General features: G+C 52.4%; 1 protein-coding gene across 1 annotated transcript in view; it reads right to left on the reverse strand.

The window, feature by feature from the left end:
* AOAH (acyloxyacyl hydrolase) overlaps positions 1–14,330 on the reverse strand; it is a 103,867-nt gene that overhangs the window by 58,988 nt on the left and 30,549 nt on the right. Inside the window, exons 5-11 of the mRNA XM_070425221.1 lie at positions 13,199–13,258; positions 7,194–7,264; positions 5,402–5,462; positions 4,251–4,321; positions 3,381–3,429; positions 2,159–2,207; positions 234–328 (exon numbers count right to left, since the gene is read on the reverse strand). Coding sequence (XP_070281322.1) covers positions 234–328; positions 2,159–2,207; positions 3,381–3,429; positions 4,251–4,321; positions 5,402–5,462; positions 7,194–7,264; positions 13,199–13,258 — 456 coding nt within the window. The remainder of the gene's footprint in view (positions 1–233; positions 329–2,158; positions 2,208–3,380; positions 3,430–4,250; positions 4,322–5,401; positions 5,463–7,193; positions 7,265–13,198; positions 13,259–14,330) is intronic.

Below are 14,330 nucleotides of genomic sequence, written 5' to 3' on the forward strand. Positions count from 1 at the left end.
TTTGTTTTCCAATAAGATGTGCTGGCTCTTGTTTTGAGTCTATTGTGACAACGCCCTCACATCGCCTCTCGCATCGTTGGAAATGAACTGAACTGGAGCGGGTGCGCCTTTTATGGCAGATTTTGCTGAGCAGGAAAACGTGCACCTGTGTGGAGTTGGCATCACATTTAGAGAGAGCGGGGAAACAGGCACGAGGCCAGCACAGCCGGGAGATTGCTGCCAACATTACTTACCAAGGACATCTGCGAAGCCGTGATCCATTCCGGAGGGATGTGGAAATGAGCCCCGGCCGAGTCTCCCAGCAGAACGATTCCCCTGGGCTCTGACCCTAGGCGGCACAATGTATTTGTGTTATTTATGCTCTCGTGGTTGCAAGCCTCCAGACGGCGTAGTCAGGGCATCAGATGCCCTGGCGTGTACCCCACGCACAGAGCACCGTAGCAGTGATGCATGGCCGCTGTTTGTGCGTTGCAGGGTGAGGGACATAGCCTTCAGGAGCTCAATGAGATTCCAGGCATCGAAACCGAGAGCTGAGCGGTCCGGAGGAAGGCGTGTTTCCCCGCTCAGCATGAAACAAACTGCCGTGAGACACCCTGAGTGAGGGCGGATGAATAAATGGATCAAAACTTTATCTGGACTCAGCAATATGCCCTCAATTTTGGTTCTGGAAATTGCTTTGTGGAAAACGCACCGATTTCTGACATAATTCACTTTAAGAATTACTGATCTCATGGAGCAATTTTGATTTATTGAAGATGTGATGGACCCTGAAAGCTCTTAATCCATATAGGCAAGAGCACCGGGTGGGCGATTCTGGCGGATTGATGGAGCGACAGCCAGACGAAGGTCTCTGGGCAGCCCGAGGGTGTGGAGGTAAAGAATCACTGCATCTGGTCCTGGGCCCATCTACACAAATCATCCACCCATGGGCGATGCACATACACCCCCAAACCCCTTCAGATCCTGGGAGAAGTGATTGATGCCTCCCAGTCAGAGAGGAGAGCCGTCTTCCCCCACTCCCACCCTCACCCCCAGATCAGCCTCACTCCAGTGGCTTTCTGTCTTGGGACTGCGACAGCTAGAACTTGGCCACACAAATGGTGATAGGGAAGGCCCAGGACACCTGGGAGGGGTTGGGACTTTGGGAATTAAAGGGGCTTCCCACAGTGACCTAAAGCCCTATGCCAGGATTTCACTAGATCTGAGTCTATTTATTCATGAGTGTATTTTTTCATTCATTCTTTTATTCACTCCACAGCATTTTTAAATTGTGTAACGAGGCATCGGGTCTTTGCCTGTTCTGCCCCCTTCCTGCCCCTCTGAGAACGGAACTATAATTAATTATATTTAAGTTGACTGAGGGCAAGGACTGTATGATGTCTGCCCATGAAAACTCAGAGCCAAGTATAGCTCTTGGCACTTAAAAGAATAGACATTCAAGGAATATCTGTTGAATGAATGAATGAATGAATGAATGAAATGCTTCTAAATGTTGGGGAAAGCCATTGCCTAGGCATAAAACAGCGATGCTACCACAGGGTCTCGTTGGGCATCACCGGGAGTGTTTTCAGTAAGTTGTGGGTGGTGATAGTTCTTCCTAACGGTACTGGTAGCCCAGATGTCCGAGGCATTTAGGATTTAGAATACAGAGCTCAGCTACTTTGGGGAACGCCAATGGCTGCAGCCTGGAGGGTTCCCTTGAGTCACCAGGTGTGAGCCTTCACCCCGGTTGACAGGGACGCCATCAGTACAAGCCCAGGTCCCTGAGCTTGTATGTTGAGAACACGGAGAAGATGAGAAAGGGTCACCTGCATTGAGTTTCTCATCTGGCGAAGTGCTGGGTTCAGTTACACTGCTCTCTACGCCGCGGCTTTTTCTAATGTTATCATTCAGGTTTCCAATCCTCAGGGAAAGGAGTCGATTACACAAATTCAGTTTTGCTTTCTCTAGATTCTGCCTCCTTTTACTAGAATCCTTCTCATGTCCCTTTTGGATTTGTCATGAAAATAAATGTAAACTGGCCAAGTGTAAGGCCTAGCGCCAGGCACTTCCTCACTTGGGTGGTCTGTTCCCTTCCATTTGCCTCCGACGGGAAAAAGAACATTCTGTTGGGATGAACATTCTGTTGAGATGAACAAACAGACTTTTACATTCATACCTTCACAGAACTTCTTCTCATAGGGGATTCCGTCTTTTGGATCAACACCCTTTAAAAGAGAAACGACAAGATTAAGTAGTTTGTCTTTAAATTTATGAGACACATACACCAAATCCTCCCCAAATGGCTTTAAAAGTAGAAAAGACAATAAAGAATTTAAATTAAAAAAAAAAGTTGAAAAGGCAAATCAGTAGATAAAACCCTTTAAGTCTCTCGAGTCCTTAATCGGACACGGTCACGTTCCATGTGAGAGAGCTGGGCTTTTAGGAACCCGGGGGGGGGGGGGGTGGGGGGGTGGTGAGGAGAGGTCCAGACCCTGGACTACCTTGTCCCAGAGGCTGCCAGCAGGGCACTGGAGCACCGAGGCCCCACCAGCGACCAGGACAGGGCAGAGCACAGTGTCTTACTGGCCTTCCTCACAGGTGGCACACCCCAGAGGCAGGGAAGGGGCCGTGGAACAAGGACGGCCTCACACACTGATCACCCCTCGGTCCCCCCACTTGACAATGTAGCTTGAGTTTATCAGAACAAGAGCGGCCTTGGGGGTCTTGACACCTTAAGATCTAGGGGGGATGTCTCCTCCTCCTTGTGACAAGGCTGGTGCCTGGCAGGTAGGTGACCCCGCCGCCTGACTAGCCTTAGGAAACAGAAGGAAATGGCTGCCATGACAAGGGGACAGCCTGGCTTGCCCTAGGAGATGTTCAGGTTGCTGCAAAACTTTGCTAACACCACTCTCCAGCTAATTTCACACTGTTCAGGGGAGAACTCAGAGGTCAGATGTGGGTGACCTTCAGCAAGGCTTATAGGGACTGTGATGATGACCGGCCAGCTAGGCTCAGTGGTTGAGCATCGACCTATGAACCAGGAGGTCACGGTTCAATTCCTGGTCAAGGGCATATGCCCAGGTTGTGGGCTCCATCCCCAGTAGGGGGCATGCAGGAGGCAGCCGATCAATGATTCTCATCATTGATGTTTCTCTCTCTCTCTCCCTCTCCCTTCCTCTCTGAAATCAATAAAAAAAAATATTTTTTAAAAAAGGGGCTGTGATGAGAGAGCCCCACCTCCTGTTACAGTGTGGACCCCCTCATGTGTGACCGGAGCCCTACACCCCTCCTCACGCAGCAGAATGCCTGGCTCCGGCCCGTCCTCTTCCTCAGGCGTGACGAATGCAAGGAAGGAAGAGGGGTCAGGAGGCAGGCGGAGTTCACCTCTAGTTGCTCACCCAGATGCCGTTGCAGTTGGAATCCCGATGTTCATCCCAGCGGTCTGGCCTGCGAGGAGAAGGTCAGCATTGGTCGGGGGCATTCACTTGTCACTCAGTGACTGAGCACCATGAATGGATGCACACGTGAGTGCCACCCAGTGTCAGGGACAGACAGCCTCCGCCCTGTGCTGTGACGAACAGAAGCCTCTGCTCCCTTATCTTGGTTTGGGATGTTTGCTGGGAGTGGTGGACCAAATCCAGGCTTTTTGTGGTCGACCCGGTTCCTGGACTGGGTGGCTGTGGAACAGGGCTGATGGGTGTCCTAAACGAGCCTGCAGGCCACCGGTTTTAGACAGGCGAGGCCGTTCAAGTGATGCCTCTCCAATCCCTGACACCTGGCTAACTTGATGCTTTGGCACCGCAGTCACAGCTAAGGCGACACATCCATTTCTGGAAGTGAGAGATCTGATGGGCTGAACACCAGCCCAGGACTAACATGGGACATGCTGGTCACGCCCTGGACCCTCCCCTCAGTCCTGGAGGGAGAGGGGCTGTCTGGGCCCAGCCCTGCGTGTAGGACGCTGGGTGACGTCCACAGGCGCTGCTCATGCGGCTGTTTCTCCTACTGGGCCGTGAGCTCCGACGGGAAAAAGAACATTTCTATCTCGTTACCACCCAGTGGGCGCAGCGTGCTTGGCCATGAGCAGGTGCTCCCTGCGCCTTTCTTGCACAGACGATGCTCTCATTTCCCGGAACTTCACTTCCATCAGGAGATGGGGGGCCTTCCCTCTGCGGGCATGAACCCCCGGGCCTGGGGAAATGAACGACGCTTCCTGCCCCCCTTTCGGAAGGTAATTTTCGGAATCAGAGACCAGCGGAGACAGTTACCTTCTGCCGGGGTAGGCCATCCCGTCGCTGTCATTGCAGTCTCTCCCTCGCCAGTGGTAGCCGCGCAGCGTCTGCAATCCGAGGGCAACGTGGGAAGGGTCAGTTCTGTGTTGACGTGAAACGAGGAGGGGCAGTCGGAAGAGCCGGGCGAGGGGTGGGGGTGGGGGGAATGCCGTCTGCGGTTTTTAACTCCAATAGGCTAGGAACACTATCGATCACGAAGATTAAGATGATAACATACGCTGTGTGAGGTGCAATGTGACCCGGTCCCAGGGCCAGTAACAGGTGGGGTGTGTGGGTGTGAATGTGTGGGTGGATGTGTGTGCATACATGCTATTGGGTGTGTGCCTGTGTGAGGTTGTATGGGGGTGCATGTGTGTGAATGTATATGCACGTGGCATATGCAGCTATATGTACACATGTGTGTGCATGCACACATATGTACGTGTGTTTCTGTGTGTGTCTATGTGCACTTTTACCAACTGCAGAACTATCCAACTCCCTGAACTTTTTCTATTAATCAGCAGTCTTGTCAGGCTCCAATCAATTGGTTTATTTGGTCAAATGATCAATCATTTCCCTGGATAATTAAAAAATCTCTAGCTAATCTAGTTGATTACATGGATTTATTATGTGTTGGACCCGCCTGACTTGAAGAGCCATGATAATGTAGAACACTGATTTGATTTCCCCATTCCCAGGTGGGAGAGCTGAGTCTCACCAAGGTGGGGACTTTGTGGCATGTTACCTGCTTGTTTCTTTCTCATAGAGCACCCTGCCACCCTCACTGCTCTAAGTCAAACATGCACACTCGCACAGTCTCATGCACACACTCGCACACACTTAGAAAAGTAAGTTGAAGTAGGCTTAAGAATTTCCAAAATAATTCCCAACAGCCTTCAAGATCATTTCCATCCCTGCGGAGACTCCCAGCTGGGAATGGCTCCAGGAAACAAAACCCAGGCCTACGACCCCCTTTAACGATTCATGCATTTTTCAGATGCCAGAAAGTCCGTAAAAACTGTGAAATGGTGTGTTATCAAATTAATAATACACTCAAGGGGAAGCCCATCTTGTCTTATTAAAGACGTTTGTAGGAAGTGATGCGGAAGCCAGGGAACCTCCCTCTGGTTACCCTGCACCATACTTACTGGGGAAATGCTGTAATTGTCTGAATCGACATCTCTGAATGGCACCGAATTCGTGATAGTTCTGGAAGAAAGAAAACACAACACCAGTGAACTAAGAGAGAAGAAACTGTTTGTGAAAGCGGAGAGACATTTTCAGATGTAGCTGAGCTGGGTGACAGAAGCACCCTACTATGTGACAGAAGCCCACTCTAATAATACTAGAGGCCCCTTGCACGAACAGATTTGTGCAATAGGTCTTCCCTTCCCCTGGCTGCCAGCACCGGTTTTCCTCTGGCACCCAGGACCCAGGCCGCCGCTCCAGCCGGAGCCTTCAGTCTTCGCTCCGCCGCTTCGCGCCTACATATGCAAATTAACCGCCATCTTTGTTGGGTTAATTTGCATACTCTCCTGATTGGCTGGTGAGCATAGCGGAGGGATGGTCAATTTACATTTTTGTCTATTATTAGGTAAGGTAATAGTAAGAGCACCAGGCCAACTCAGCCAGTCTCTCCACACCAGCAGAGCTGTTTCCTCTCTGATGCTTCACTTGCCCCCTGTGGGAAGTGCAGTCACTGAACTGAAGCCTCAGAGGGTGTGGGCATGGATGCTGAGTCCCCTGGAAAGGAGATTGTGTTTTCGGTCCAGTTGGTGCGATCGGCACTTACAGGTTGAATTTGTGCCATTTCACATGGCATTCAGTGATGGAAGTCTTTTCTTAAAACTTTCCTCTTGAACAACTTATGCTGAGAACCTTGAGGCGTAAGATACGACAGTCTGTATGCATCTACGTGAGGTGATGCATGTGTGGGTTTATGCATAGATGCACAGGGAAGAGGGCCTATGAAGATGGGGGCAGAGACTGAAGGGATCCAGGACACCGAGGATCACCGGCCAGCTCCAGAAGCTGAGAGGCAAGCAAGGATTCGACCTGGAGTCTCAGGGGCAGCTCAGAGCGAGCAGAGTCTTGGAGGGACCCTGCAAACACCCTGCTTTCAGTCCTGCAGCCTCTAGTACGGGGTGAGTACATTTCTGTTGTTCTAAGCCACCCAGTGTGGGATGTTATAGCGACTCTATAATACAGTCCTGCAGCCTGCCCCTCACCTCTGCGCTCTCACCTGAAGGCCCTCGCAATGAGAACTAGGCCAGCCTAAAATGGGCTCGAGTAAAGGACTGGCAGGAGCCAGGATGAGAGCAGCAGGGGCTGGTGGGACGGTGTGGCCCCATGTGCACCTCACAGGTAAAGGGCAGTATTTGGGGTCCTGGAAGCATCACCTGATCATGTAGCATCTACCATCCGGCACCTGCATAGAAGGTGAGCTTTGGGGAGGACAGAGGCCCCCGGAGCCTGGGAAACACACTGCTCTCCTGCCAGGTCTCAGGCCAAGGAGCCTGCATTTAATCATCCCCAATCAACTCTGAGGAGCAGCCATAACTTAGCATATACCTGACATTAAGGTTTAGGGAAACTGAGGCCCAGACACATTAAGTGCTCGTTTTCAAAGCCAGCTCAGGAGACGGCATTGCCCAAGAGCCAAGAACGTGGATGTCCCCAAAGATCACGTGGGGTCCAATACCCCCTGGGGGTAGGGTCCTTGGTGGCTGGGCGACACAACTTCACCAGCAGCCTGCGCCCCAGCCTTTGAGCCTGCGCTGCTCAAAGCTCAGGCTCTGTCTTCTAGGTTCTGGACGAATGATGAGAAAGAAACACGTTCCCTTTCAGGAAGATGCTTTGACATCTGAGGCCCTTTCAGCCCACGGGAAAGAGGGACAGATGCCCCCCGTGCAGTGGCGGAGGGCAGCGCAGCATACACACCGCTTTATCTTCTGACAGATCTTCGCCAGAAATGGGAGGGCGCAGATATCAGCACCACCTCTCGGGTGTTTCTGGAGAGAAAAGAAGTAAGGAAAAACTCTGTTTAGTTCAAGGAATGGTTCCCCAACTCCTAGAGGCCCTTCTCCATTGGCTCCATGGTTGGGATTCCTGGATTCTCCCTTCTCCAGAGCCCAGGGCATTTGACTGAACTAAACTTACCACTTGTTCCTTTTCTCACGCTCCACATTCATTCCACGTTGGAGCCTGTGTTCAGGCTCCTTCCTCAACCTCAAGGCTGCTCCTTTCTGTCCAGCCCGAGAGAGTTCCCACCTCCACCTGTCCACCTTCATTTGTCCACCCTCACCTGTTCTCCCTCACCTGTCCACCTCCACCTGTCCACCCTCACCTGTCCATCTCCACCTGTCCACCCTCACCTGTCCACCTCCACCTGTCCACCCCCACCTGTCCACCCTCACCTGTCATCCTCCACCTGTTCACCCCCCACCTGTCCACCTCCACCTGTCCACCCTCACCTGCCCACCTTCACCTGTCCACCCTCACCTGTCTACCTCCACTTGTCCACCTTCATATGTCTGCCTCCACCTGTCCACTCTCACCTGTCCACCTCCACGTGTCCTCCTCCACCTGTCATCCTCCACCTGTCCACCTCCACCTGTCCTCCTCCACCTGTCCACCCTCACCTGTCCACCTTCACCTGTCAACCTCCACCTGTCCACCTCCACCTGTCCCCCTCCACCTGTCCACCTCCACCTGTCCACTCTCACCTGTCCACCTCCACGTGTCCTCCTCCACCTGTCCACCCTCACCTGTCATCCTCCACCTGTCCACCTCCACCTGTCCACCTTCATTTGTCCCCCTCCACCTGTCCACCCTCACCTGTCATTCTCCACCTGTCCACCTCCACCTCCACCTGTCCACCTCCACCTCCACCTGTCCACCTTCCCCCAGGGTCTGGCCCACCTGGGGCCGATCTACTCAGACAAACAGAACTCTTCTCCCTCCATGTACTCCAGTGCTTTGAAAAAGGATTCAAAAATGCAGAACATTTTCAAATAAAATGCTTCCATTCTCTTAGGAGGCAAAATCAAGACTAGTGGGAGAGACATGCCCGAGCTTGGGAGGAAGGAGGAAGGCAGTGCCCACGGAGTCCCCAGGTGAGGCGAGCAAAGGGCATGCGGGCTCCACCAGGCTCCACGCTCTGTGATGCAGGGAAGCCCAGGCCTTTGCGGTTTTAGAAAGAGCGTGGCTTCCACGCTGCCATCCGCAGGTGCGAGGAGGAAACGGCGGGAAAAGCTGGGAATCGACATCTATCACTGAAGGGAAAGGTACAGAGGGTCCTGCCCGCCCCAGGCCCTGCAGGTGGCTGGAGGCTGTCTCCACAGAGCTGGTGAGTGGTGAGGCTGGCCAAGGAGAACCGGCAACCTCTCAGGCTATTCACGAGGTGTCTAGGAAGGTCATGTTTCCCCGACGTTCCAGGGTTAGAACCACAGCCCTGCCCAGCGCCTCCAGCTCCCTGTAAGAAGTCTGTCCTTGTCCTCACGGAGCTCACTGCCCAGTGGAGTGCAGGGGGCCATCCCAGCTCTTAGCACGCTGCCAGGTCTGCAGTGGTCCAGGCACTAACACGGCTCTCAGGACCCCGGGAGGTGGGTGCGGAGGCACAGACATACATGCAACCTGCAGACTTGCTACACATGCAATTCGTGAGCCCCACCCTGCCTACTGAGTCAGAGAGCCTAGGGTGGGTGCAGTCATCTGGGTTTTTCTGGGCTCCAGTCACACGATGCCCACTAAGGTTTGAGAACCACTGTGCCAGGTCCTCGCTGCTGAGAGTGTGATTGCAAATGAGGAACACAGGCTGCCAGGGAGCCTTCACAAACGCAGGGTCTCAGGCCCCACTGCAGACCGGCTGCATCACAAGCGGCCTTTTAAAAAGGTCCCGGGGTGTCTGAGCAGCATGGCTGTGGGTGCAGGGAGCGCCCCATGCCCCACGCAGTGCGGTGGGAGCCTGAGGTATCGGAGGGCCGCCACACATCTCAGCCTGGCGGAGCCTGGGGAAGCACGAGACCTTGGCGGGAAGGAGCCTTTACTACAAGCCTAGGCTGCTTCTACACGTTATCCTGGGGAAAGCAGGGACTCTGGGAAGGTGGTAAGTGGGGGTCACATCTGTGTTTCAGGAAGATATCCCTGGAGGTGAGAGGGCGGCCCTGAGGAGGTGAGATGGGCACAGAGCGCTGTGGGCAGGTGGAGACCCTGAGGCCCCTCCCAGGGTCTCTAACCTCAGCATTACTGCCACTGGGGCTATAAACCTCTTAGCTGTGGGCTGTCTTGTGCACCACAGGATGTATCTGGCATGTAGACACTGAATGCTGGCAGCCCAAAAAAGTCCCCAGACACACTGCCGAATGTCCCCTCTGGAGGACAACACTGGGCTGGCGGGGAACCACTGATGTACGGCAGGAGGGGGTTGGGGAAAAGTGGGGGGACTGGAAGGCTGGGTCCAGCACCTGGGACCAAGTGGGATCAAGATTGGAGACACACTGTAAAGCGGACGAGCACCAGCATGAGATGACGCCGCCTCCCTGCGGGCAGTGTGGCGATCTAGACACATTCTGAGACTCAAGTTCAAAGTCAGGGTGCACTGGAACATCTAAGCTATTGCTTTAGTCTGAAGGCCTGGGTCTAACTAACCCAATGGCCATGTAGATTTTCACACTGATAATAATCAATACATCAACAAATTTATATGGACATTGCCACACAAAAGCTAGGATAGAATAAAATTATAATTGCACAGCTGTCCACTGTCGAAGTTGAGCCTGCAGGCCGCAGCTGTCTCTGACAGGCCTGGTGCAGAAACTGGGGCTGGGATGTTGGCGACAGGTGACGAAGCTCTTCCAGAGGCCCCAGAACTCCAGGTCGGACAGAAGTTCTGACTGTGCCGTCTTTTCATCACACAGTGTGGGAACGACTCGCCTCTTCTCATTTACTTGCAAAAGGAACTGAGACGTACACAGAGCAACACTGCGGAAGGCCTCAAGGGCGTGTTTGCCAGCCCCTCTTTCGATCTGAACTTTGCTGGGCAGAGGCCAAATGTGTTCTCAGCTCAGCTATGAGTTTACAATGTTCCTCTGGCAGCATGCAATCCCACCTACAATGACAGTCTTAGATCGGGGCTGTCCCTGGGCACACCTTCATTTTGCAATTCATTTCACCAGCTTCTGCTTGCATCTGAGTTTCCCCCACACCAGGATATTATATGAAAACAGAAAAAACAGGAGTTGGATGGAGGGAACCCCTGGTGAATGGGACAAATAGAAGGTCAAAGGGCAAGAGGAGCCTCTCTGTCCCCAGCCAGCCTGCAGTGGAATTTCTGCTCGGTGAAATGCCGTTCCACTCTTGTGTATGATTTTACTTGGATTCACATAGTCTGGGGTGGAGTTTGAACAGCAGCCATGTTTAAAGGCTTCCCAGAAGATTTCGTTGAGTGGGTGGGTATAGAATCAGGGGCATCGTGTACAGCCCACCTCGCCCGCCCCAGGCTGTGCACCGCACGATCCTAACATCTCCAGAGCCTGTGATGTGAATCTTCCTGAAATTTAGTACCAGGAGGGCTGGTTGAGAGCCATTGACATTGTACAAAGGGCAGGAAGTGGGAAGTAAGTCAATCTATTTAAATGATGGGTTTCTCACTCACCAGTTGTGTGGAGTGAGCCAAGCACGTCACCTGTCTGACCTTGTGGGGTTGGTCACGAAGGTAGGCTGTCTGCTCCACAGGAGTTTTTGTGAAAGTTAGATTCAGTGATTCCACGACTCGGGTACTCCAAACCTCACACACCGGTGTCTGCCCCATCCCTGCGCAGTGCCCCCAGGAGCCTCTCTGGGCCTCCTGGCGGTACAGACCTTCTCTGGAACCTTCCATCCCTTTCAACAACGCAGAACTTCCCCAGCCTGTGTTCTGGCATCTGACGGGCTCGCTGAAACGGCAGGCAGCATCCTGGCTGGGTCTATGACTTTGTCGGCGCCACCGTGAAATTCAATGCCGCCGATACCCTCTGAGCATTTTTTCCAAAACGCTTATTTGCATTTTCTGATTATTTTTTTCCCTGAGAGCTTTAATCTGGAGAGTAAATACGTTGGAGGAGGTTTTGGAGAAGTCTATTATTGCTGGATTGTTCAGTAGATTTCTGTTTTCTGGCTTCATGCAAGGAGTTATTGGAATCCGGCCCTAGGAAGTACGCTCGCAATTCTGATGACGGAAATAGAAAACTGTGAAATCCTAATTAGCCCTTGAGTTAATGCCAAGGCAGCTTGTGCGAGCGCGGAAACCATGCCCTGAGAATAAGTTTTCAGATGCGTGCTGAGAAGGATAAAGGGAGAATTGTCTCATCTTCAGTTCTGTTTAGAATGCACAAGTGCTGGTCAAGGGCTTCAAGCCGTGTTTCAATTTCTTGTTCAGTGACTTAAGCAGATGAGCTAAAGTAGCTCCAATTGGACTTCCGTGACTCACTGAATTAAATAACGATCGGCAGTGCGGACATGGTGACTGACTAATAGATCCTGTAGACATGCCTGCGTATTGCCATGAGACGTGTATCAACCTTGGACATCAAAACCCAGATGCCCCCCTCGAGTAATGTTACCAGAGAAGATAGTGCACTGGACACACTTGCACTACAAAACTCTTCATTGTTTATTTGAAATTCAAATGGAACGGGGCATCCTCTATTTGTGTCTGCCAGATCCGGCAAGCTGAGAGCTCTGGGAACCTCTCCTTCACTTTCAAGTTGCCAAGTCAATACTCCCTTCCTGGTAGTACATTGGGGCGAGCGGTGACCTGGCCAGCAGGGCAGGCCCTGCCCTCATCTTCCCGATGGCCACTTCCTCCTGCCAGGGCTCTAGCATCAAGGGAGACACATTTTTTTTTTCTTTTGGTTAATCTTTACCCAATAATATTTTTCCATTGATTTTTAGAGAGAGTGGAAGGGAGAGAGAAGGGCAGAGAGAAACATCGATGTGAGAGAAACACATCGATTGGTTGCCTCCTGCACACACCCCAACCAGGGCCGGGAACCTGTAACCGAGGCACGTGCCCTTGACTGGAATTGAATCCGGGGCCCTTCAGTCTACAGGCAGATGCTCTATCCACTGAGCCAAACTGGCTAGGGCTGGAGACAAATTTTTAAAGGTCTACTCTCTTGCTTCCTTTTCAGCTAGGGCTGATTTGTAACCAGAGCATGAATCAAACACTTGACTAAGGACAACTAGTTTGAACTAAAACATTCTATCTGTTGAATCAAAGTATTATTACAAACAGGGCAAATTAGGGAGCAGGATCATGTGATGATTTCACTGGCATTTACGGAGGGCTCGGTAAGTCCCAGGCCTGCTACCACATGCTCTGCACACATCCACTCCGCTAGTCCTCACATCCATGCTTTGTGACAGGAACATGTTACTGCCCCATCTTACTGACAGGAACATGTTACTGCCCCATCTTACTGACAGGAACATGTTACTGCCCCATCTTACTGACAGGAACACTGAGGCTCAGTCCCAAGTCTCATATGTAGAAAGGGGAGGAGTGGGAGGATACACAGCCTCCAAAATGGTCTACTGCAGAGCAGCAGGTCTCAAGGGCGCTCAGAGGACACTTGGGGACATCAGGAGACATTTTTGGTCGTCAGGACTGGGGAGGGGTGGATAACAATGCTGCCAACTAGTGGGTGGAGGACAGGGATGCAGCCAACATCCTACAGTGCACAGGTCAGCGCCCACGACCAAGGGCTAATCTGCCCCAAATGTGAGTGGTGCTGAGGTTGGGAGGGAGGGAGGGAGGGACCGCCTATTCCCACTTCAATCCCAAGTCAACCAGGGTGCCCTGTGGGCTGGTACCCAGAGCAGCTGCTGGCCTGCGGGGTGAGAGCAGGGCCAGGGGGAGGTCAGCGTGCCGGGAGGGGCTGGCATTCTCCCCGCGGACCGCTTACCAGAGTTGGGGGTTTCTTGACGATCTGCCTTGCCTTCTTCAGGGTAACTTGCCATGCCTCCTAGAAAAACAAAGTTAGACCACATTACCCCTTGTGTCTTATCTCTTCTTTCTATGTCTTTTCTAAAGTTAGGACGTTTTCAAGTCTGCGAGTTGGAAACAGAGATGAGTCCATAAATTTGTGATAAAGCGATTCACACGGAGGCGAGTTCATGCTGGTAACGATCTTGAGGAGGGGACGACCTCTGTGTGGATGCCTCGCGGAGTCCTTTGCAAACATGTCCTTGTTTAATCTTCCCACCAGCTGCATGGGAGCGGACCTTTCCGCGGACGAGGAAATGGAGACGCAGGGAAGCTAAGGAACTGGCTGAAGGTCACAGAGCCGGTGTCTGGCGGAGACTCAGTCTGAGAGGCTCCTGCCCGGGGGGCTTTCAATCTCCCCAAGGACCCAGGTGCCCTTGTGTCTGAAAGCCCCAGCGCGGGGCGGCCCCCGCCAACCCCAGTGCCTGTCCCATAGCCAACAACGAACACTAATTAACGATGACTCATGTATTTCAGCCCTTTGTATTCAGCATGCCTCTATCGAAATAAACCTATGTTTCTATGAAAATGGAAGCTTTTTTTTTTTTTTGGCTCACATAAACTGTTGAAACCTTGTTTATTTAGCCTGTGTTAGCCTTTGAGTTTAACATGCTTGCTCTACACCCCCTTCACCTCCCTGAGCCTTTCAACCGTTTCTGGGGACGTGAGCACATCTCGAGTTTACACGGCAAGTATCAAGTGAGCTGATTAATCCAGTGACGGTTGCTATGGGATTCCATGTCTATGATTTGGGGAGAGTTGGGAGAAAAGTAACCTGTAGGGTTGGGGGAGGGTGTGGAAAGTATTTGCCCCCAGCACTGCTTCCCAGAGTCTTTGTACCCCCGTGTGTCCTGGCCCTGCCCCGTTCCTCCTCGGTTTGCCCCTGGTACGGCCCTAATGGAGCCTGGGTGGTGGGTTCGAGCCCCAGCTCCGCTGCTCACTGGCTGTGTGTCCTTGAGCAAGTTCTGCTCGGAGCCCTTCAGAATCCACAGAATTCCTGAGCACAAGAGAAAGCCCCATTTTTATCACGTGTAACTGGGGGGATTACAGTG

The sequence above is a fragment of the Myotis yumanensis genome, unplaced genomic scaffold (assembly GCF_028538775.1).
Source record: "Myotis yumanensis isolate MYYU_CA2020_CCGP unplaced genomic scaffold, mMyoYum1.0.hap1 SCAF_9, whole genome shotgun sequence".
Taxonomy (NCBI): domain Eukaryota; kingdom Metazoa; phylum Chordata; class Mammalia; order Chiroptera; family Vespertilionidae; genus Myotis; species Myotis yumanensis.